The sequence below is a fragment of the Marmota monax genome, unplaced genomic scaffold, assembly GCF_021218885.2.
Source record: "Marmota monax isolate L192 unplaced genomic scaffold, Marmota_monax_Labrador192_F-V1.1 WCK01_AAM20220418_F8-fsc00002, whole genome shotgun sequence".
Classification (NCBI taxonomy): Eukaryota; Metazoa; Chordata; class Mammalia; order Rodentia; family Sciuridae; genus Marmota; species Marmota monax.
This window is the reverse complement of record NW_026693571.1, coordinates 42,984,981-43,010,293: the sequence shown is the minus strand read 5'-3', so window position 1 is coordinate 43,010,293 and position 25,313 is coordinate 42,984,981. Positions and strand designations below refer to the sequence as shown.

The window sequence follows — 25,313 nt, the reverse complement described above, 5'->3', positions numbered from 1 at the left end:
TTGGCCCTGACGACGAATCACCTGCCTCAGACAGCAGGGGCGGAAGCGGAAGAGAGTCCAAAGTCCTGCTTTGGCCTTGGGTTCCGCCGGGGGAGGGGCATGTCCCGTGCAAGTGAGTGAGAAAATCCTGGGGCCCTGTCTACCAACAGAGTGGGGCGAAGAGACGCCTGCGAGCGCGGGAGGGAGGAAGCTCGATCCCCAAAGAAAAGAACGAGCAGGCAGAACCCGAGTGTGCGGGGGCCCTAGAGACCGGTCCGGTCGGCGCCGCTTTGCTCCAGGCCATGATGCAGGCGGAGCTCTGGGCGATCCCCAGGTGAGGGCAGCGGCCCCGCCCGGGCTTTCCACCGCGGCAGAACCGGGTAGATGAGGGGTGGGGAAGAAAGGATGCTGCCCGCACTGCTCCGTGGTAGCACCCTCAGCGGCCGAAGTTGCATCAGGAGCAGCAGAAAGCACAACGCCGGCCGAGGAGGCGGCTCGAGCTGTTGGTAAAATCGCCTAACAGCTCATTCTCTGTAGTATGCGAGTTAACAAAACAACCACAGAACAGGGCTCCGTATTAAGATCTCCTTTGAGCTTTTTTTCCTCGCTACGCGGATCTGGTTTATGCGAAAACATGCCTTGCACGTGTACCTGGAGGAACTGGAGACAGTGGATTCGACCTTTAGCTGTGGTCATCTACCTGGTGTCCATAGTCGTTGCGGTTCCCCTATGCGTGTGGGAATTACAGAAACTGGAGGTAAGAGGGTCCTGCACTTTCGGCCTCAATCCTTTCGTCTACCTAAGGTTGGAGAAAAGACACTTTCCCCCCTTTTCTACCTTAAACACCCAGGTTTGGTATCTGAAAACCATCCCATGTAAATGAGAGCAGTCTTTGGATATAAACCTGCCCGATTTGTTCACTGTTCTTCCAATCATGCTACAGGATATGTTAATGTAGCTTCTTAGAAGAACATCGTTTTGCAAGAATTCATCATTTCCCTGAAAGCAAGGTAATTTTATTCGTAAAGTCTGATCTGCTGTTCAGGTATTGGACTTAACCATCAAATAAACTACCTTGAAAACCATGTATCAAATTTTATTAGCTTTTCATTAGCTTCCTGAATTAAAGGATTCTGGTTGGTTTGACTTTGTGGTTTGTCTTTACTTTTGAAATTAGCTCCTAACCAAAGCAAAAGTTTTGCAAAAAGTCTCTTGTATATTTTTTGATGTCATATTCTTATTGTGACATCAATAAAGTACTACAAACTGGAAACCCCCCAGGTAAATACTTACTTAAGAAATGTGCTTTATTTTCAAATGTATAGTGAGCTTTAAATTCTGCGTTAATAAAAATCAGATAATACCTTTACTAAGAAACACTTATTTTACAGGAGCTATGACAAAGACCATGACTATTTTAAGCCCTTTTTTATTTTGGAAACTTTAAAAATAGTTAATGTATTTTATACATTTGTGTTCTGTATGTTCACTATTATATTGTGTTGACTTTCCCATACTGGATGATATAAAATTTTGCTATATTAAGTATTTCTCACTTGTTAGATGTTTAGGTTATTTGAATTTTCCAAAATGCATATATAAACATCTTAATCCAAATAGTTTTCTTACTTTGAAATATTTCCTTAGTGTATGGTATAGGAACTATTTTTAAGGTTAATGAAAGGTATAACATCTTCCCAGTTTAAGATTTCTTTAGTTGTGGGTTTTTACGTACCACTAACAGTTAAGAAAAATTCTGATCCCAGAGAATACCCTGAGCCAAGTTCTCACCATCTTACCTAGACTCTTCTGAATACACCATCCAGAATATCAGCTAAAATGTATCACCATAAATGTGTCATTTCAGTCACTTGTAGCTCCAGAGCAAAAGCCAGTATTCCTATGGCCATCAAGACCCATGGTCTGACACTACTCCCTACCTTCACCTTTCTCTCCTCATGTTCTGGGCTTCCACCACACCAGCTTTACTCAACTTGCTGGGCATGCTCCCTCATTAGATCCTTTGCATTCCTTCTTTATAGAATGCCATTTACCCAGAAGTTCTTACTCCTTTATGTCTTTCAGTTCTTTACCAAATGTCACCTGGCTACAAGGTTCTTCTCAACTTTTTTATTTCCTTCCTTGCTTTATTTTTCTTTATAAGATTTCCCATCTACTACAATATATATTAACCTTAGTTTTGTCTTCCTCCTCCTGCTCAGATGACTGACACTCAATAAATAATTGAGTCTCAGTGATGAATCAAGTTTTGTGAACTATAGGGTGAGAAATATAAAAACATGGCAACCTGCCTTCCTTGAACTTAGTGGTGAAGAGAAATGCAGCCACCAAAATAATAATAGTAGTAGTAATAATAATAATAATAAGATACTATGGAAGAAACTAAAAAAGGTCTGAGAAATAAATAGGGAGGGCAGGGTTAATGCACCACTTCAAAAGATTGATCTGTCTGCTGTGGAAAATAAAGTGAAGTGAAGCTGGAAAGCTGTTATGGTAGTTGAGAGATAGTAGGTGCCTGGGATATGATGATTTATGGCCAAAATCAGGATAGCAGAAGTGGAGGAAGAAAGCTGAATTTTAAGTATCCTTGGAAGTGAACAAACAGGACTGGTAGTACATTGGATTAGAGAGACTATAAGAGAAAGGGAAGAACCAAAGATGAGTCTGAGGGCTGGGGTTGTGGCTCAGTGGTAGAGCACTTGCCTAGCATGTGTGAGGCACTGGGTTTGATTCTCACACTGCATATAAATAAATGAATAAAATAAAGATCCATCAACATCTAAAAGAAAAAGATGAGTCTGACGTTTTGGGCCTGAGCAACTGAGTAAGTGGTGGTACCAGTTACTGAGATGGAAAAATTGAGATTTTTTATGAATATTTAGTTTAATGAGAGACATTCAAATGATCATGTAATGTTTGCAGTTGAATGTGCAAGTCTAGAGCTCAGACAGGTTTGCACTACAGATATTAATATGGGAATCTGTTTTAATCTACTTAGTCCTTCAGAAGAAAATACCAACCAGACATGGTGACACACACCTTTAATCCCAGCTACTCAGGAGGCTGAGGCAGGATCACAAGTTCAAGTACCTGTCTAAAAATAAAGAATAAAAAAGAAAAAGGACTGGGGATTAGCTCCTGAGTTTAATCCCCAGAATCATGCAAACTTTTTTTTAATATTGTTTAGTTGTCAATGGACCTTTATTTTATTTATTTATTTATATGTGGTGTTGAGAATCGAACCCAGTGCCTCACACATGCTAGGCAGGCGCTCCACCACTGAGCCACAGCCCCAGCCCTGCAAATTTTTTTTTTTTTTTAAAGGAAGAAAATACCATAGATCAAGTGGCTGAAACAATAGGAATTTATTTTCTCATAGTTCTCAAACTTTTGGAGTCCAAAATCAGCACACCAGCAGGATTGATATCTCAGTGAAGGCCCTCCACTTGAGTTGGGGATAGCTGCTTTCTTCCTCTATACTCACATGGTACAGAAAAAGCTCTCTGTTGTCTCTTCGTATTATAAGGCCACAAGCCCTGTCAGATTGGATTTCCACCCTTATCACCTCATTTAACCTCATAAAGGTCCTGTTTCCAAATAACTTGTCATTTGCATTAGGAGTTAGGGTTTTAACATACAAATTTTGGAGGGGGCACAGTTCATTCAATAGAGTTGTCAGAATGTAGATAGTATTCAAAACTATGCACTAGATTATAAAGAAGAAATGGCAAAGGACCTAGCACCATCACTGTAATCCCAGTGACTCAGAAGGCTGAGGCAGGAAAATCACAAGTTTGAGGAGCATCTGCAACTTAGCAAAGCCCTTAGCAGCTTAGTGAGGCCCTGTCTCAAAATTAAAAGGGTTGTGGTAAAGAAACTCTGGGTTCAATCCCCAGTACCAAAAAAGAAAAAGAGCTTAGCACCAATTTTAGAAGATATATGGAAAGAATAGGAACTTACAAAGGAGATAAAGCAGCAGCCATTGGGAAAGTGAATGCCAGGAGACTGCTTCAAGGAAGACAGTGAACAATGTCCAAGCTGCGGCAGTGCCCATTGCTCTTCACAAATGGGAAGCTTGTTAGTGATCTTAGTAATGGTCTCAGTGGAGTTTTGTATTGTTTTATTTTTATTTTATTTTTTGTAGTTGTGCATGGACAGCAGGCCTTTATTTTATTTTTATGTGGTGCTGAGGATCAAACCCATTGCCTCACACATACTAGGCAAGTGCTCTACCACTGAGCTACAGCCCCAGCCCTTCAGTGGAGTTTTAAGGGCCCAAACCAGAAAAGAGTTATTTGAGAAAAGAATATGAGGTGAAAAAGTGGAATCAGGAAAGGAAAATAAACTTTGTTTTTGCTTGTTTGATTTTGAGAATTTTGACTCTGAGGGGATCTGAGAAATGAATGGCACAGTACCTGGAGGAGGAGTGTGTGATTTAGAAAAGGTTTATATTTCTTTGAGGTTAGAGATGCTCACTGAACCATGTCCCCATGATTTAATGCTAGCTGTAATTTTATTCAGTTCTCTTAAAAACCCGGAAAGAAAGTATCCTCATTTTATAGCTGTAAAAACTGAAACAAATAAGTAGCTGAATTGACATTGTACTCAGGGTTTTATATATGATATCCTATCCTTTTCATCTTTTCTCACTAAATAAGTTTATGTATCTGAAATTCTTAATACTATGCCCAGAAAATAGTAGGTGCTCAATAAGCTCTAGTTGCTCTAGTTACAACTATGATTTTTTTAACATATTGGTATCATTATTGCATTGAAACAACAATTCTTTTTCTTGTGCAGTAGCAGCTTATGGAAGTAAACTCTCAAATTGAACAAACAACTAAAGCGACATTACAGGTATCTGTTTGAGCACTAGATATACTTTGACTTATGTTTAAGGACATTTTGTGTGAAAAGTACATGTCTTTAAACTCTAGAATCAAAAAGCTCACACTGTGAAAAGCCAGTGGGAGCTGAGACTCTAAAAAACAGGAGGTTCATGTAGCTCATCCCATGCCCATATTGAGGCATACACTCATTTATTGGAATGGCAGGAGAACCATCTGCACTATTTACACTATTTCCTGCACTCTTTGGCCAAGTATGTGTAATTGAAGTCAAATAAATTAGATGCATACATGATGACACATGCTCTGTAGACTTTTTTCCTTGTCCTGCTCATCCTTATGCTCCTGAGAACTACTCTTTTTCAGTTCTGTTCTATTCCTTTCAGAAGGATTAGGCCCAGAAAGCACTCGCCTCTATTTGTCTTTACTCTGTTTTGAAGCATTTGGCCAAGGGAAAATTAACTTATTCCTGGAGGCTTACTTTTAATTTTTTTTTTTTCTTCTTTCCTCAAATGACCTTAGAAAAAAATCTACTCTAGGGGCTGGGGTTGTGGTTCAGTGGCAGAGCACTTGCCTTGCACAAGTGAGGTACTGAGTTTGATCCTCAGCACCTAAACAAACAAAATAAAGATATTGTGTCCATCTGTAACTAAAAAATTAACAAATATTTTTTTAAAAATCTACTTCTCCTTATTTTGTGAGTCAAAACAGCAAAACAACAACTCATGACTGCAAAGTTAAAGGATATTGTTAATGGTATTTTCATATCAGTGTGTCTGAAATTTGAACAGATTATTTAGATAAATATAAATTTAAAATAAATGTAGTGATTATATTGATTTCTACAGATGCTAATATTGACTTATTCTATGGTAATGTTGCTTAAATATGCACACACATAAAATAGGTTAAATTATTTATGCATGACATAAAAATCAAACCAACTATAAACCAATAATTCAAATTAATGACATTAATGTGGACAAATGTTTTTCTAAACTAAATTATCACTTGCACAGTCAAAATGATACTCTGATGCAGAATTTTTAAAATTTGGCATGACTGTACTATAATGAGTCAGTTCTCTAGTCATTTGTTTTATGATTGTTTGAAAAAAGAACTTTCTTCCTTCCAGCACACTGTGAGGATGGTTGGCCTTCATTAGCCACAAGCACTTCGTTCTCCTTTAAGTCTACTTTTTGGCACTAAGACAATCACAAAAATAAACATGGACATTAAAACTATTTGGTGATATTGTTCTTAAATATTACCTTGTAATAGAGAAACTCTAGAATATGCTTGCTATTATTTTCTTAGATCATCATTAAAATGAATACTCAATTAAAAAAAATGAATATTTAATTTTACTCTATATATCTGCATTTCAAGTTTTTTACACATTTTAATTTAGAAACTCATTGTTGTAAAAATATACTTGTACTCCATATTTTTGTTTTCTACCACTTTAATCTTTGTCTCCTAAAGGGGGGAGAGAATCTCATTTAAAACAATGAAACTGAAGGTTGTGGGCTTCAATTCTATTTTAATTGTTAACTACAGAAACCCCTTAACTATCAAAAATAGCTGAATATCTTTTTCCTTAAGATTAAAATAAAACAAAAAAGGATTCACTCTCTTTGAGGCCAGATTACAAGTTAGTGTAATATTCATGCCTAGTGCTGCCCAAATAGAACAGGGGTACAAATAAGGGTGTTTTTACCAGCAGGTGGACTTTATTTCAATCCCAAGTATAATGTTAGAAATTGAACTTTTTGGAGATAATATATTGATCAAATGTTTCCCTAAAAAAGATATTAAAGTTTTAAAGAATGATAATATCCTGAATAGACAGTGTTGTATATAAGAGAAGTGATACATATTAACACAATTTTTTGGCAGTAATCAATTAAGAAGATTAATACGGATAATATATATAAAGAATTCAGCAAAATATCTGACAGCACTCAACAAATGTGCACTGCTGTTTTCATACATACGAGTTTACTAAAATGTTTAACAAGAACTTAAAGAAAGTGTTGGTAGATTTTTACCTTTGTATGTACAAAAGGAAAGAAAGAAGTAAAAAAAAAGATTTTTAGATTTGACTTGCAGAAAAATTTTTAAACTTCTGCATAACTCCAAACACAATAATAATCTGACATAAAAGGCAAATAATAAGCAGGAGGTGGGGAATGGTATGCTGTTGATAATCAATTGAAAATTTAAGAAATAAAAGTATTGTTTTGAGCGCCTTTAGTTTTCATATTAGAATCCATACTAACGTTTTCTTTTGTTCCTTAAGGTTGGAATACACACCAAGGCTTGGTTTATTGCTGGAATCTTTTTGCTGTTGACCATACCTATATCGCTGTGGGTGATACTGCAACACCTAGTGCATTATACACAACCTGAACTACAAAAACCAATAATAAGGTCAATCCTAATATATTTTGATTCTACTTGTGTTGTGTTTATTTATTTCATAATATGACATAAAATGTTTTTAATTTATGTTTTGCTTTCCAAATAGGATTCTTTGGATGGTACCCATATACAGTTTAGATAGTGTAAGTATATTTCATTTTATTTCATTAAGAACTCTTTTGATGATGTTAACTGCTTATTACAGAATGCTTCAGGAAATGAAAATACATTATTGACAAGGAAGAGTTAAATTAATAAGAAAAGTGAAAAGGTTTACTTGTTTTTAATGACAAAAAAATAAAATATGAAAATATGAATCTTTTAAATTTTTCAAAATCTATTTTCTTAATCTTTTAAAATATCAGATTAGTAGCCCTTACTCTTTTAAAGAATATGATACTTTAAATTTTAGTCATACCTCAGTTTCCACAAACCATTGGTTCTGGGAGCCCACACACACAGATTCCAAACCTGCTGATGCTCAAGTCTCTTCTATAAAATAGGTAGTGTTTTTTGTTTGTGTCAGTATTTTGTGGGGCGAGGGTCATACTGGAGATTGAACCTGGGGCACTTTACCACTGAGCAACATCCCCACCCTTTTTTTTTTTTTTTTTTTTTAATTTTGAGACAGAATCCCAAAATAATTAATTTCTTTTCTAGGTAAATATCTGATCAATATTTTGTCCACTAAATAAGGTGGTTTTAAGTTGCTGAGGCTGGCTACCAACTTTTGATCCTCCTACCTCAGACTCCCAAGTCATTGAGATTAGAGGCATGTGTCACTATGCCCAGCAATTTCAGATATTTTTGAGCCATGATTGGTTGAACCTGCAGATGCTGATTCTGCAGATATGATTCACTATTAGGCTTTTTTACTTACATCTTTTATTTGGACCAAAAAATAAATAGACTTTCCCCAGTGGTAGATAGGACTCCTGCTCTAATTTAATTAGATGGTTAAAAAAAGTCTTTAGCAGCATTTTCTGTGATCATGTTAAGAAACATTTCAGATTACATTTGAGAACTCAAGTAATTTAGTTTCTCTCCTCATGTTTATTATTTACTGCGAACACTTTTTATTTATATCTAAGTTGCCTATTACTTATAAAATGTGTTTCACAAGACTGGGGATGTAGCTCAGTTGTAGAACATGCAAAATGCCCTGCATTCAATTCCTAGCACACAAAAATAATAATTCATTTCAGATTGTCTGGTAGCCATCATAATGATAAGTTTTACAGAGTGTAATTTAAGTATGTGAAATCTGAAGTTTCAAAACTAGCTTATTGAAGCGGTAATTCATGTTTTTCTAAGCTGCAGCTGTGTTTTTAATGTCTGTGCTTTTTCATAGTGGATAGCTTTAAAATATCCCAGCATTGCAATATATGTGGATACCTGCAGAGAATGCTATGAAGCTTATGTCATTTACAACTTTATGGGATTCCTTACTAATTATTTAACTAACCGATATCCAAATCTGGTATTAATCCTTGAAGCCAAAGATCAGCAGAAACATTTTCCACCTTTATGTTGCTGTCCACCATGGCCTATGGGAGAGTAAGTATGTTCAACTTTTAATTCTTTACTGTTTTGGTTGTTTTAAGCAGTTTTTAAGTACCAGTCAGTTCTTTGGAAGGCATTGTGTTAAGAACAAGGCAAAATAAATAAATAAGATAGAGTCTGTGCCCTGAAAAGCTCAACAATGTATTGCAGGAGGAAACCTTAGAAATCATTGAATCACCCACCATTCTTTCACATTTGGGAACCAAGCTCTGCAGATCTTGTATAGGATCACACAACTAATTAAAAGACTTGGTGACAAGATAGTCCACATTGGAAAACAGTGTATGATATGAAATAGGGGAAACAAATAACAGTGTTTATTCTAGCGACATGGTAGTTCGCCTTATTCCTGTAGGATGTAAAGGAAGAATAAAGCATATATCATTTACAGTTTGCATTTTGAAAAGTAAGTTGAGATTAAGATTGCATATATTAACCAGGCATGGTGGCACACGCCTGTAATCCCAGAGGTTTGGGAGACTAAGGCAGGAGGATCTAGAGTTCATAGCCAGTCAGCAATTCAGCATGGCCCTAAGCAACTTAGCAAGTCCCTGTCTCTAAATAAAATATTTTTTTTAAAAAAAGGGTTGGGAATGTGGCTCAGTGGTTAAGCACCCCTGGGTTCAATCCCCAGTAGCACACACACAAAAAAAAGATTACATTTATTACATAAAAGAACCACCAGATATTTTTTTGCAAGCCAACATCTGAAAGCAGTGGTCTGAAAAGGTTAATTTTGCAGTACTATTAAAGATATATTGGAGAGAAAAGAGATGGGGAAATAAATTAGGTTACAATAGTTAAATTGTGATATAAGCTGAAAAAGAGGGGTGAAATTGGAAAAGAAAAGGAAAGAAGTAAGAAAATGCAACTGAAAAACCAGTATGATTTGTCACCGGTAGATGGGAAGCAAGGAGGATGTTATAAGCCAAGGTTAATGGAATGGTTTGGGTTTGGTGATCAGTATAAACATAAACACAGGGATGGCCACATTGCCTCCCATGCAGTAGAGAACCATTTGTACAACATTCTGACAAATTCTGTTTCTTCTTAATTTGGAATGAAACAGAACTACTTGGCATTTTGAAATAATTAGCTGCTAATATGTTCATTAATAAATATGTATTGAGCACCTTGGTGTGTAGATATACCACAGTGCACAAAACAGACCAGATCCCAGGAATTTAACAGTTTGATTAGGATGGTTAGAAATTAAATGAAGATACAAATATTTAGTTGCCTTTTTCAGGAAATGCAGTAAAAGAAAATTAACCAGAAACCATGAGAGACAGAAGAAAGTAAAAGGTTGGGGATCAAGGAAGAGATACTGTTGCTCAGCTATGAATGCAAGAACAAAAGGAGATTTGTTTCTAAAGAACAGGTTGAGATAGTCTCTGGACTCAGAATTATTAAGAGGAGTCTTGAAAGATATGGAGATTCTTGCTAAACTGAACTCATAGTATTCTTGCTGAAAGCAGACCAAGGGCTTTTAAATATCAAGAGTAGAGGAAGAGAAACTTGATTCAGATATCAGGGTGATCAAATGTCAAGGGTGGGGAAAAATGACTTAATGGGATTCTTTACCTGGACTGACTTAAAGCAAGCCAAGGACAGTGCCAAGGATGAGACCCTAGAATGTTCAAAGGTATTTGTCTCTACTGTATTCAGTGTAAGTTCATCAAATGAGAAGCCATTATAGGATGGTATTCAAAGAACTGTTGTGAATATTTCATTTTCAAAAATTAACTGGTTTGTAGAGACTGAATTAAAAGCAGGCAAAGGTATAAGCTGAGAGAGATAAGAGATTATAGTAATCCCATGTATTTGATGACATCATATGGCAGCTTAGCTTTGACCAGGACTCTTCTATTAATAAAATACCTAAAAACAAATAAAAATATAAAATAAAGAACCTGAGATGGAGCTCTAGTTGCCTCTTCAAACCGGCTCATAATTGACAGATGTTCAAACTCACTCCAAAGCTTTTATAAATGATACTACTAGTCAAAATTCTTATACTCCATGCCTGTACACTTCATTTGTTCCTAACAAGTCAGTTACATTTGTTCTCATTAAATCTCTTTGTGTTGACTTCATTTCTATGAGACTTTTGATTTTGACACTTGCTGGTTGAATAATATAACTAATGGTCAGCTGCTCATTCACAATATAATTCAAGTTTTATTGCCTTTGAAAGACTTTAAAATGTTTATCAGAATCATACCATCTGTGGTTGGATGTGGTTTTAGTAGTAATAAAACTTTTCATTCTGATAGATATGAATACAGTTTAGATTACTCGTCTCTCGCTAATAGATAAATGGTATTAATATATTTGATAACCAGGCAATTGTTTTTTAGTATTAAACATTCAGTATAATGTTTTAGTTTTCAGATTCAAATGCCGTGGAAAGTTTGCAGTCAGTAGATGATAACAACAGTCTGCTTTTCATACTCTGATTTCTGCAACATAAATAATGAATGCAATCAGTTTTCTCTTAATGTATGTTCAATTTTATACAGGTAGTTCATGGAGAGTGGAGAAATAGGGACTCAATATAAATTTACTTCTGTAATTCGGACAGATATTTTCACAAAATCATACTAACCCATCTAATATTCTTCCTTCTCTCTCATTTATAAAGTTGGGTTATAGCCCACTAAGTTGAATTTGACACCGTTTGAAAAATATTGCTCTAAGTTTGTACCTTGGCATGTATGTATTAGGTCTTTTAGGTTTTATTCAGCTTTGATAGTTAGTGGCAAATTATTTTCTGAAGTGTTATGACTGGGATATGAGGTGTCCCCCCAAAAGCTGATGGGTAAGACAATGCAGGAGTGTTCAGAGGTGAATGATTAGATTATGAGAGCTGTGATCTGATCAGCCGATTAATCCATTTCGTGGATTAATATTTTGAAAGGACTATTATACTGGAGGTAATCATAGGCAGGTAGGGGATAGCTAGAGGAAGTAGGTCACTGAGGGCATGCGTTCGACTTTATATTTTATCCCTGGCACATCAATCTCCCCCCTCCCCACTTTCTCTCTCCCGCTCTCTCTCTCTCTGCTTCCTAACTGCCACAAGTTGACAGCTTTCCTTCATCATGCCCTTCCACCATGATGTTCTGCCTAACCTCAGGCCCAGAGCAATGGCAATGGGGTCAGTTGACCATGGGCTGAACCTCTGAAACCATGAGCCCAAAATAAACTTCTTGTCCTCTAAGAAGTTGTCAGGTATTTTGGTCACAGCAGTAAAAATCTGACTAACACATGAAGTGTGCTTAATTACAGTCCTTCCAACATTACAGAATAGTTTTGATGAATCACATCTGTACCTGCTTTTGGAATTACCCAGACTTCATTATGTTTGCCTATCGTAAGGATGCACAGTGCTATACCACTATTGTCCTACTCTGGATTTTCTTGATTAGTAAGCTGGTTGAACATCTTTTCATAGCTTTGTTATTCACTTGTATTTCCAATTCGGAAGAATGCTTGTATTGTCATTTTTTAAATGGGTGTCCGTCTGTATTGTAGAGTAACAGTTTTGTTTTGTTTTTTAATACCTTTATTTTTTATTTTTATGTGGTACTGAGGATTGAACCCAGTGCCTCATGTGTGCTGGGCAAGAGCTTCACCAGAGCTACAACCTCAGCCCAGAGTTATAGGGGATCTTTAAACATTTTTACCATGCCTTCTTTGATGTGTTAAAAGTATCTTCAGTTTTTTATATACTTTGTCACTTTCATTGTATCTTTTGATAAATATTGAGTCTTTTTAATTTTAATGTGCTTGAATTTATCAATGTTATTTTATAGTTAGTTTTGTCAGGGTCTTATTCTAAAAATCCATCCACACATATCTCAGGATTAAAAAAGTGTTCTTTTTTAAACACTTCAATTTTTGCTGTTAAGACTTAACAGTTAAATCTATCTTAAGTTTTTTTTTTTTTTTTTTTTTTTTAATATATGTTGGGAGGTAGGAATGCTGTTTCATTTGTTCTATTGGATAACTGCCCTGGCACCATTATCTTCCTTCTTCCTCGTTCTGTCATATATCAAGTTTCATAACTACAGGTCTTTCTTTCCTCATTTGGTAGTTAACTTTTCTATCCCCCTGAGCCAGTTTCATACATTGGTGGTTATTGTCAGTAAACCTTAAAACCCAAACCCTATTGCTTTGGTTTATTCTTGCATCTTAGATATTTATTTTACAATCAGTTTGTCAAGTTCTTTGAAAGTGCCTATGTTTGGTTTTCTTTATTAAAATTAAAGTCACTTCTGGGCTGGGGATGTGGCTCAAGTGGTAACACGCTCGCCTGGCATGCGCGGAGTGCTGGGTTCGATCCTCAGCACCACATAAAAATAGAATAAAGATGTTGTGTCCACCGAAAAACTGAAAAAAAATATTTAAAAAATTCTCTCTCTCTTTAAAAAAAAATTAAAGTCACTTCTTAGTACATTGACACCTTTATCATTTTGGAGTCTTCTTATTCATGAACATAGTGTAGCTTTCCATTTATTCAGTGCTTTTATTTTTTTTATTTTTTTAGATGTTGATGAACTTTTATTTTATTCTTTTATTTATATGCAGTGCTGATAATCGAACCCAGTGCCTCACACACGCTAGGCAAGTGCTCTACCACTGAGCCACAGCCCCAGCCTTATTCAGTGCTTTTAATCTCTCAGTAAAGTCTAATTTTCTCAACAGTCTTGCACATCTCTTGTTGACTTTATAAATACATTTTATTACTATTATAAAGGACATCTTTTTAAAATGTTATTTAACTGCTATTGATATTTGCATATTGATATTATGTCCAAAAATCTTTTTAAATTTTCTTTGTAGATCTTTTTTAAGTTCTCTGGAAAACAGTCATCTGCTTGTTGGGTATCTGTCTCCTTTCAGTTCTATAAGTCATATATTCTTTTTCTTCTTACTGTCTTGATATCTCTAGACATTCTTGTCTCATTCTTGATTTTAAAGTGAATTCTTATGAAACTTCAAAATTGAATTTAGGGGCTGGGGATGTGGCTCAAGTGGTAGCGCGCTCGCCTGGCATGCGTGCGGGCCCGGGTTCGATCCTCAGCACCACATACAAACAAAGATGTTGTGTCCACCAAAAACTAAAATAAATAAATAAATATTTAAAAAAAAAAAAAAAATTGAATTTAATGTTTCTAAGGGTGTTAAATATTATCTAATTTTTTTTTTTTTTTACTTAAATTGAAAACAAGCATACTACAGTGAGTTTTTTTCTTTAGTCTGTTAATATAGTGGATTGGAATAATGGTTTTTCTGCTGTTAAAACTCCTTTGTGGGGCTGGGGCTAGGGCTCAGCGGTAGAGCTCTAGCCTTACATGTGCGAGGCCCTGGGTTGGATCCTCAGCCCCACATCAAGTAAAATATTTTTAAATTTAAATTTTTTTAAAAAATTCGTTTGCAAATTGGTTATGATGTATTGCCTTTTATACATCTTTTATACTAGATTAGGTTTGCTAATATTTTGTTTAGAAATTTTATATTTATGTTGATGAATAAGATTCTTTTGCTGACCTTGTGTTACTTTTCATATGCAGTCTATTCTGGATGAATAAAAATTATTGACTCTGTTTGTATATCATAAGAAGAGACTATACTGTGTCTACAAAAATTGGACCTGAATTTTTCTTTGTGAGAAGACAATTATAGAACTTTAGGCTGCCTGTTGTTTCTGGAATCATTTTTTAGAAAATTGTAGTTTTAGGGAATTAGGCAGAACAGAAAGTTTTAAAATATAGGAATGTCTATTAGTTTATATCTTCTTAATCGTTGGATTTGTCTCCTCTTAATTGCTTGGATTTGTCATTATGACCCTCCTTCCATTTCTAGTAGGAACTATATTCATACATTTTCTTGCTCAGTCTTGCCAGAAGTTTGCCTATGTCTTACTATTTTCAAAACTGACTTTTGGCTTTGTTCATTCTCACTGTAGTATGCTTGTTTTCAATTTCATTGATAATCTGTTTTATTTTTATTTGGTTTCTGCCATTTCCTTTCATTTATTATGTTCTTTTCCTAACATGTTAGATTGTTAGCTCATTAATTCACAGCCTTTAATACTGCAAATGACTTCAATTTTCCCCCAAATAGTATATTTACTGAATCCCATGGTTTTGTTATTTAATATATTCATTATGTTTCAGTTTAAGGTTCTCAAATTTTCATCGATATTTCTTCTTTTCTTGTTATTTTGGAGTTTTTATCTTTCCAAACATGAGCTTTTTGCTTTGGCTTACTCTTTTATTTATTTTCACTGCAGTCAGAAAATATACTATGAGACAGTCTTTGGAACTCATTAAGATTTGTTTCATGGTTTCTAGTTCATAATCAGTATTTATAAAGGTTACCCTCTGTGTTTGAACATGATGTATATGCTATTAGTAGATGCTGTGTTATACCTAGATGTTCATGAAGTCAATTTTGTTTTTCAGTGTTTCTGTCTCTGTTGATTTTTGTTTCTTTTTCTATCAGGTACCAAAAGTGATGCTTAAATTCTTTCGCTGATAATGAATTTTTCAATATCTTCTTGTACTTCTCAATTTTTACTTTATATATTTTGGTGATTTTTAAAAAAAAAAAAATCTTTATTTTTAAATAATATATATTTTTTAAATGTGGTGCTGAGAATCGAACCCAGTGCTTCACACATGCTAGGCAGGCGCTCTACCACTGAGCCACAATCCCAGCCTTTGGTGATGTTTTAGTAGGTCCATGCATGTTTGAGATTACTTTAACCCATGAATTTAACTTCTAACATTATGCCTTAACTTTTTACATTTTAAATAGTCTTTCTGGGGCTTTTTGGTTGTTTTTTGTTATTGTTGTTTTTTGTTTATTTGTTTTTTGTTTTGTCTTAAAGTCATTTTTGTCTATTACCAGGCTTCCCAACTTTCCTTTGTTTAATATTAGCTGGACATATTAGTTACATCCCTTCCATGTACTAATGATTTAGAATTCTAGTTTCTTAAAAAAAAAAAAAAAAAAAAAAAAAAAAGTTCCACAGGGGCTTTTAATTCTATTCTTCAAACATCACTTAATCAAGTTAGGGAATTTAGGCCTTTGTGATTACTTATAGGTTCATTTATTATAGGTTCATTTATATCTTGCTATCTTTTTGTTTTCCATTTTTTTTTTACTTTTATTTCTTTCCCTTTTCCATTGATTATATTTTTTAAATAAACTTTGTTTTGTAATAATTTTAGAATTACAGAAAAGTTGCAAAGACAGCGATTTCCCATATATCCTCATCTATCTTCCCCCAATATTACATAATCATGGTTCTATATCATGGTATATTAGAGTTCTTCAAGAGACAGATCTTATAGAATATATAGTGCTGTAATCCCTTGTATCTTTGAAGGATTGGTCCCAGAACCCTTACCCATACCAAAATCTGTGGTGCTCAAGTCTCTTATATAAAATGGCATAATATTTGCATATATACGGGAAGTCACTGGTTAGGTCCTGGCTTCCAAAGGCCAGGGATCCTAGAGTTCAATGTCCATGGACAAAATAAAAAGATATCCCAGCTTTAGGGGAGAGAGAAACACTGGTGCAGTACTCTTTAAGTACAGGATCTGTTCAGATTTCCCAAGTTTTTCCACTAATGTCCTTTTCTTTCCTAGTTTCCAATTCAGGAATCCAATTGACTTTAGCCTCTTTTTCAAAGTATTTTTTTCATTTACTATTTTGAGATAGTATAACAAATATCTGTATTACACCATCTGCATTTAACGAATGTTAATCTGTTATAGGTTCACAATTGTTATTTGCAGTTATAAAATATAAAAGAAAATAACCTTGAAAACCAAAACCTTTTTCATAACTCATTAAGTGGCAAAGCTCTATTTATAATCTTTGACTATTTATAATTTTAGTCTTATGATTGTACCCATCATGAAATGTTCATTTTTGTGGCAGTTGTAGCTATTTGTTTCATTCCTGGTGCTACTAGATCCCACTGGTAGTCTTTTGTTGTTATTTTTCTCATTCTGGTTTTGTTTGGTTTTCCTTCAGGGCTGATTTAGAAATTACATTTTCTATTTCTAGTCTTTCTACCACTGATTAAAAGTCTCAATTTTACCATGGCTACTTAAAATCTAACTTTAAATTAGGCATCATTTTGGGGATAACTTTTTAAAGTCCTTTGTAGTGTGCAGTGTGAACTTAACTATATCTTTAACAACTGTTTTAAAACAGGATGGATGTTTTTGTCTTTTTAGAGTATTCAAACAGTGATACTTACTCCCTGTAATAATATTTTAAACCAAACTTGTTGGAAAGAAACCAAATCCTAAGTATCCCTTAAGGATAAATAATTTTCTAAACGTGCATTCACATATGCTGATGTGCTTGCACACACATCCATAATTCGTTAGTTTTTTTCCTAGACAAAAAGGGACTGTGTTAGCTAGCTGTCACTGTCAAAATACCTGAGATAATCATTTTTTTTTTTTTTTCTTGTGCTGGGGATTGAACCCAGGCCCTTTTGCATGCAAGGCAAGTACTCTACCAACTAAGATATATCCCCAGCCCCATGAAATAATCAATTTAATAAGGAAAGGGTTTATTTTGGCTCATGGTTTCAGAGGTTTCAGTTCAGGGTTACTTGGCCATGTTCCTGTGGTCCCGGGACAGCAGCACAGTATATCATCATAGGAGCACAAGGTAGAGGAGGCCTGTTTACCTAGTGGCAACCAGAAAATAGAAAAAAGAAGAGACTGGGGTTCTAACATCTTCTTTAAGGGTACCTCACAAATGACCTAATTTCCTTCCTTCAGGCCCCGCATCCTAAAGTTTCCACCATCTCCCATGACTGCCACCAGCTGGAGACCAACCTTGAACACATGGGCCTTTGGGGGACTTCCAAATCCAAACTATAGCAGGGACCCACTTCTATTCCTTTTGTTATTTTGCATTATTCTGGAATTTGAGACTGTACAGAAAAGGGGATTTTTCAGAAGACAATGTTCTGTCTAATAATTTCAGAAATTATAATAATTCAGAGATAATTTGTTTGCTGCCATTTAGGATGACGAAATTGGAGGAATTAAATATGTTGTCATTTATCAAAGCCATTTTAATTTGTAGGCTTTGAGGATGTCCTGATAGTATTTAAATGAGTAGTTGAAATACTAAGGTCATTTTCTTTTTCAGAGTATTGCTATTTAGGTGCAAACTGGGTGTACTGCAGTACACAGTTGTCAGACCATTCACCACCATCGTTGCTTTGTAAGTACATAGATTTTACATTTACAAACATGCTTTTTTTTTTTAATCCTGTACTTTTATGTGGAAAAAACTAAATAGAAAAACAGAATATTAATTTACCCTATTTTAAAAAGAATTTGACCTTTGTTTCTTTTATTTATTTGTTCTTACGTGGTGCCAATGATCAAACTCAGTGCCTCACGTATGCTAGGCAAGCGCTTTACCACCAAGTTACAACCCCAGCCCTTTACATTTTAGTGATACAAATCTAGTCTGCTTTAAAAAAATCACAAATTAGAAAAACCATACTCTGTTAAATAATGTGACCATTTATAGGCACTCACCATAGGATTTACATCTTCTAGAGCATACTATAAACCTCTTTGAAAAACGTACTTCCTTTTCAACATTAATGTTCACACAGCTTTACAGAAACTGATGCATCAAGTTAAAGTATGCTACAGGGCTGGGGCTGGGGCTGGGGCTGGGGCTCAGTGGTAGAGCACTCGCCTAGCATGTGAGAGGCACTGGGTTCGAACCTCAGCACCACATAAAAATAATACTAAAATAAAGATACTGTGCCCACCTATAACTAAACAATATTTAAAAAATAAAAAGTTGAAGCATGCTACTTTAGGCAATTACACGAATTTGCTTCCTACGTGGTTAATTTACAGTATATTGGGATCACTATCTTCCAAAAATAAATCATATTTTTCTTTAGAACTTGAGGTAAAAATGAAGTATTATTTGCTACCTAGCGAAACTATCCCATATATATCTAAAAATCTGCAAATAATGTAAAGCAGGTATGTTTTATCTCCTAGTCCTTATATTCTACATAATCACAAAGAAAAGATGTAAAGACGGACTGGTGAAAGAAAAAGTCAATTATTTATTCTGCCTTTGAGCTAGGAATTATTTAGCCAACTAACACTAGTTTATTTAATTATTATTCTTCCTAGTTCAATGTATGAGTCTTATTTTGTATTTCCTACAATTTGGTGGAATTAATCATATAGTAACATTTCTAGAAAAACATTTTTCTTTTCATTTTTCAACCAATTCTGTGACCAAAGTCAAGTAATGATTTAGAGGATAATTCAAATAAACTGACTTCTGTATTTAAGTATTTCTATCATTGTACCTTAAAATACATGTTGATATAATTAATCATGAAGTTGTCACATTTTTACCATTTTATTAGAATCTGTGAGCTGCTTGGTATATATGATGAAGGAAACTTCAGCTTTTCAAATGCATGGACTTATTTGGTTATAATAAATAACATGTCACAATTGGTAAGTAAATACTCATTTTCTTAATTCTACTAAATTAGTCTATATATAATTAAATTTTGGCACAATTTCTTTTTGGAAAAAAGCTTAATTGCTTCCTTTTAATCATTAAAATTAATTTATACAAAAAAAAATACTTGAAATTCAATGTAAAGATATCTTTGTTAATTATTTGGAGACTTGTACCATAGCCTCTTGATCATGATTATTCATTTATCTCTGATTCTCATTGCATAGCTATGTGGGTATGTCATAAACAAAAATATGAGACTCCCTTAGTAAGTAAAACAAAGTGCACAAACACGTATACCAGGCTTATTCAGTGAGAGAAAATGTCTAATGTTATATGACAGTAGAAGGTTTAATTTAAAACGGGCAATAAAATTCTCTGACATCGTGTATTTGGAATTAAAGGAAATTAAGACTGCTAAGTTTTAAAAATGGATGATGTTCCAGAAATACTGTAAAGACATATCTGTCTTGTCCTGTGAGCTTAAAATGTGCATTTTATTTAAAATCTTTTGTTAATGCTGTCAGCAAAATAATTTAGATGCAGTGGATGCACATATGATATTCGATCTATAGAATAAAAATTAAATGTCTGTGTGTCCAGAGCTTCCTGACATGTTTTTCTTTGTAACCACTAATTGGAAATCTTTTTCTGGGAATCTATTATAAAGAAATGGTCAGAAGTATTTTGGCTTTAGTATGAAAGCCTGTTAGAGCAAATGGCTACAAACAATCCAAAGCCTGGTGTAAGAACAGATTAAATATATTATGGTCTTTCCATTGTACAAACTAGTATGCAGTAATGAAAAATAATCCTTATAAAACAGGAGAAGTTGCATAGTAAAGTGAAAAGATAATGCTAAGCAACACAGTTTTATATTTAGTTTATGACAAGTATTTAATAACCAGCCTATAGCTAGGGGTGTAGCTCAGTGATAGAGAACTTGCCTAGTATTTGCTAGACCTTGCCCTGAGTTTGATCCCCAATATTGGATATTAAAAAAATATAAATTAGATGTACAAAGAAATGGTTGGATGATAGGAGTCTGAGTAACTTTTATCCTTCCTTTACTACTTTCATGTCCTAAAATATTTAAAATCTGCATTTTTTAATTCAACAGGAAAAAGTAAAATTTTAATTAATATATTTTTTATTTGTTCTAATTAGTTATACATGACAGCAGAGTGCACTTTGACACATCATACATAAATGGAGTATAACTTCTCATTCAACTGGTTGTATATGACTTAGAGTTACACAAATATCTGATTCATTCTACTATCATTCCTACCTCCATAAAAGTAAAATGTTTAAGAAAAGTTCATTGCTACTCAAATACTATATAACTGAGTTCTAAAATAAATCTTGAACATTTATTATTTTAAAAAGTAAATTCGACTGGACAGCATACTGCCTGCAAGAAAAATTGTTTCTGATTATTTATTTTCAGATTTTGTAGTCACAATTTTATTGAAACTGCATTTATTTAATGTGTGGTGTGCTTTATTTTATAAAGTACATACTATGTTATATAAGTCATTACAAGGGGATGGGGATATAGCTTAGTGGTAGAGCTCTTGCCTAATATGTAAGGCCCTAGGTTAAATCCCCAGCATTACAAAAACAAAACAAAGAAATTACAGATTGTTTCTTTATTTTGGCTGACCAAGAAAGAACCTTTTCTTCCATTCACATTAGGCATTTGTTTATTGTTCTTTGTAACAGACACCCAGTAAGTGAATACTTAAAAACATTCTCAGAGAGACATTATAGATCTCTTGAGAAATTTCATGTAGTGTAGGTTCCTCAACATCAATTGTTCAAAGCCTGTTGTTAATCTAAAACTAGAATAAGTCTAGAAAACTTTGCCTAAAACATTACTCTTTTCTAGGTCTTTGGTTTATACTGTGAATGTTTCCTTACTATAGTTTTTCTTACTGAGGAAGCTTAAATGCTGATCTTATTTCTAGTTTGCCATGTATTGTCTCCTGCTGTTTTATAAAGTACTAAAGGAAGAACTGAGTCCTATCCAACCTGTTGGCAAATTTCTTTGTGTAAAGCTGGTGGTTTTTGTTTCTTTTTGGTAAGTGTTGCTTTCTCTTAAATGTTCTCATTTTTTAAAGGGCAATAAAACTGTCAATTAGGGAGGATTTTTAAAATAGTATTCATGCAAATAAATTAAAAAATGTCTTTATTCACCTTACAGAAGTTCATCCCTTAGCCCTTCTAGGAATTTCATAAAGAAATAATCAGATGGTGATTGTAACATGTATAAGAAGAAAATAATTTGTTTTGGCCTAAATATCTCAAATACTAAAGAAATCATTCAAAAAACTTGACATAGAATACTTAGTGATGGGAGGAAATGCTCATCAGTAAGTATTCTTTAAAGTACTAGGCAAAACTATACATGATTTGTTTAGTAAAATGGTGGGAAACAGGGTCCTAGAAACAAATACACAAAATAGAAACAATACAAAAAGGAAAAAAATCCATAAAATTCCACTGCCAAAAATAATAAGCCTTTTGATGATACGTAGTATATAAAACTCCACAGAAATAGTTTGATACTGTAAAACCTTGTGGAACTCAACAGTATGGTCATTGTTTTTTTCTTTTGTCAGTAAAGAAAAATATAATTATCGTTGTTGCTTGGGTTATTTATCTTTGCTTAGTATTCTATCATGTAGGTAAAACTTGTTAGCCTTTTATTTAGATTGTCCCTAACTTTTCTCACCATTATAAGCAGTACTGAATAACCTTGTATGTAAATCATTTTGCTGCTGAAATTACCTGGGGCATTATCTCTAGATGTCCTTGAAATGCTCAGCACGACTCCCTAATTTAAAGTCAGACCCTTTCTGAGTTTGTTTCTGGCTCTAATCCTTCATACAAGACTAGCTTCAAAATTATTGCTTTAGCCAGGCATGCTATATTACACACCTGTAATCCCAGCAACTTGGGAGGCTGGCAGGAGGATCACAGATTTGAAGTGGGGCTTAACAATTTAGCTATAGACTCTAAGCAATGTAGTAAGACCCTGTGTCAAAATAAAATATAAAAAGGCCTGGAGATGTAGCTCAGTGGTAAAGCTCTCCTGGGTTCAATCCCCAGTACCAAGAAAGAAAAAACAATTACTGTTTTTATGAATAACTTAAATAATTCATACATGTGCAAACATTTGAGTGTCTGCTTGTCCTTTATTTCATCTTAAGTGCCTATTTTACAAGGTGTTAGGCACTGTCTATGTATAGAAAGGACTTAAAATCTAATTATTCATATGTACTTTCAAAACAAAAAAAAATATGTAAACCAAGTACTAAAGTTCTGAGAATACGTAACCCAAATTCATCAGATGAAACTAATTGAAGAGTAAATCTGTAAAGGAAACAAGTATATATTTAAAATAGTTTATTGAGGAATATATTATACGTGCAGGTAAGGGGTGGTGGCCCACAGGTTGCACTGGGATTTTAACTTTTAAATGGCATATTTTTAAAACAACCGCTCGTTTTATGCTTGATATAGATTTGGCGTTTACCTTTTCCTAACATATAGGCAAGCAGTAGTTATTGCTTTGTTGGTAAAAGTTGGCGTTATTTCTGAAAAGCATACATGGGAATGGCAAACTGTAGAAGCCGTGGCCACAGGACTCCAGGTAAGTAGTGCTTCACCTCTGAACCCAATAGAACTTCACTATTTATTTGTTAAGCATTTTTATATATAATCTCACATAACACTACCACACACAGGCTATGGGGCCATGACTATTATCTTCACTCGACAAGTGAGGAAACAGGAAAACCCTGGAGAAAACAGCTGTAATTACCGATTTGTAACAGAACCAGGAATAAAACCTGGTTTTTGATCCTTCTAGTCCATTTCTTTCTGCAGTCTCCCTCTTAGTCCTTGGGTGGTGGATTGAGAATACAATGTACTTTGCCGAGAAATATTTGTCTGAGGTAGTATTTTTTGAAAAATGGACAAATGTATATAATTTGGGGGAAAAAATTTTTGATACTTAACATACTTTTCAAAAGTACTTGGAGCAAAATAGCAGTTTATAAAACTAGATTAAGTAAAAAGATGGCTAATTTTGTTGCTGCTGTTGTTATAGGACTTTATTATCTGTATTGAGATGTTCCTTGCTGCTATTGCTCATCACTACACATTCTCATATAAACCATATGTCCAAGAAGCAGAAGAGGGCTCATGCTTTGATTCCTTTCTGGCCATGTGGGATGTTTCAGATATCAGAGATGACATTTCTGAACAAGTGAGACATGTTGGTAAGTACCAGCCATATAATTCTCCTGAAGAAGTAGATTATTGTATTTTTCCTACTTAGGCCATTTACTAGTTATTTAAGAAATGGAAGAAAGAAAACCATTTAAAGCAGTAACAAGGTACAGGCCCTTCAAATTGGGGGGAGAGGAAAAAAAGGGGGTAGTGGGGAACTTTTTTTTTATGATGGTAAGTTTATAATGGTTAAAATACTTTTTGGCTAATGTGAAATCTTTTGTATTACTTTATAAAGGACGGACAGTCAGGGGACATCCTAGGAAAAAATTTTTTCCTGAGGATCAAGATCAAAATGAACACACAAGCTTGTTATCATCATCATCACAAGATGCAATTTCTGTTGCCTCTTCTATGCCACCTTCACCCATGGGTCACTACCAAGGGTTTGGACACACTGTGACTCCACAGACTACACCTACTACAGCTAAGATAAATGAGGAAATACTTAAAGATGCTACAGAAGAGAAAAAAGAGGCTTTAGATAAATCCGTGCACTCCTGAACAGTGTGCAAAAGCAAACTGCTACAACCATGTTATTCTATTACCTGGTATCCCTTGGCTCAGGATTTTGTGCTTGGGACAAGCCATAAATGATGGAAAATTTCAACATAAACACAGGGGAAAACCAGGTACAACTACTGGATTTATACATGTTGAGTTTTGTATATCACAAAATAATCAGTCTAAATTTCCTAGACTTAGACTTGATTTCTGAACATTAGAACATCACATACTCAAATGGTAGAAAATGACTACAGCTAAAATGCTCCTGATGTTACACTGCATTATCAAGAGGATGGACCTAAATGAGGAAAATTTAAAAATCAGTGCTTCCTACTACTGCTGCATGAATATAATGCTCTGGACAGAAAGCATAAATTCAGAAATATGAATTAGTGGAACTTAATCATAATCATGTGCCATATAAGCTTATCTAACAATTATTTCTCTACTTCCCAACTGAATGTCTTTCAATAAAGAGGAGTTTATCATTTATTTTCTGCAACTTTTTATGTCTCTCATTCTTTAAACCTAATGCTTTAAAAAAAATGTTTTGATTAGAGGCACAGAGCAAAAAGATGAAACAAATTTTTCCTCAGTGCTATTAAAAGTGGCAACAAATGTAAATTTGGCTGAGTGGTCTTGATTATTCATTAAACCATAGTTAAAAGACTTGTAGGTGTCATTTGGGAGAAAATTTTTACATAGGCAGTTTCTCTAATTGCTAGTCAAAACTAAAATTGAATCATGTTTAACACTATAAGAGAAAAGAGAGATGGTAGTATGTTGCAAATATCAAAGATGAGTTGTTTCTCAAAACCTTTGATTTATATACTTATACACATACATTCATATATATGTATGTTTCACAATAGTAATTCAGATACAAAGACCTCATTTTGTTCAATATTATGAATTAAACATTTCTATTGAAAGAAAGTTATATATTAAAAACCTCAAAGATTCCACAAAATAGTATTTGAACTAATAAATGAAGTAAGACACAAAAATCAGTAACATTTTTATACACAAATAATGACCTAACTGAAAAATCAAGAAAAATAATCCCATTTATGACAGCATCAAAAATAAAATACTTAGGGGCTGGGGATGTGG

The 25,313-nt window shown here is 34.3% G+C and overlaps 1 protein-coding gene across 2 annotated transcripts; it reads left to right on the top strand.

Annotated features, from left to right (window-relative positions):
• Positions 1–64: 64 nt before the first annotated feature.
• Positions 65–24,692, top strand: Tmem184c (transmembrane protein 184C). Of its 2 annotated transcripts, XM_046458810.2 has the most exons (11): positions 597–736; positions 4,801–4,857; positions 7,150–7,280; positions 7,378–7,414; positions 8,623–8,828; positions 18,033–18,107; positions 19,294–19,387; positions 21,365–21,477; positions 22,953–23,052; positions 23,512–23,683; positions 23,932–24,692. In XM_046458810.2, the coding sequence occupies exons 2-11, from the start codon at positions 4,810–4,812 to the stop codon at positions 24,195–24,197; spliced, it is 1,242 nt and encodes a 413-aa protein (XP_046314766.1). In that variant the 5' UTR covers positions 597–736; positions 4,801–4,809; the 3' UTR covers positions 24,198–24,692. The 2 variants fall into 2 exon arrangements, with proteins under 2 accessions (XP_046314765.1, XP_046314766.1); XM_046458809.2 differs by lacking the exon at positions 4,801–4,857 and having other exon boundaries at positions 65–736.
• Positions 24,693–25,313: the final 621 nt, after the last annotated feature.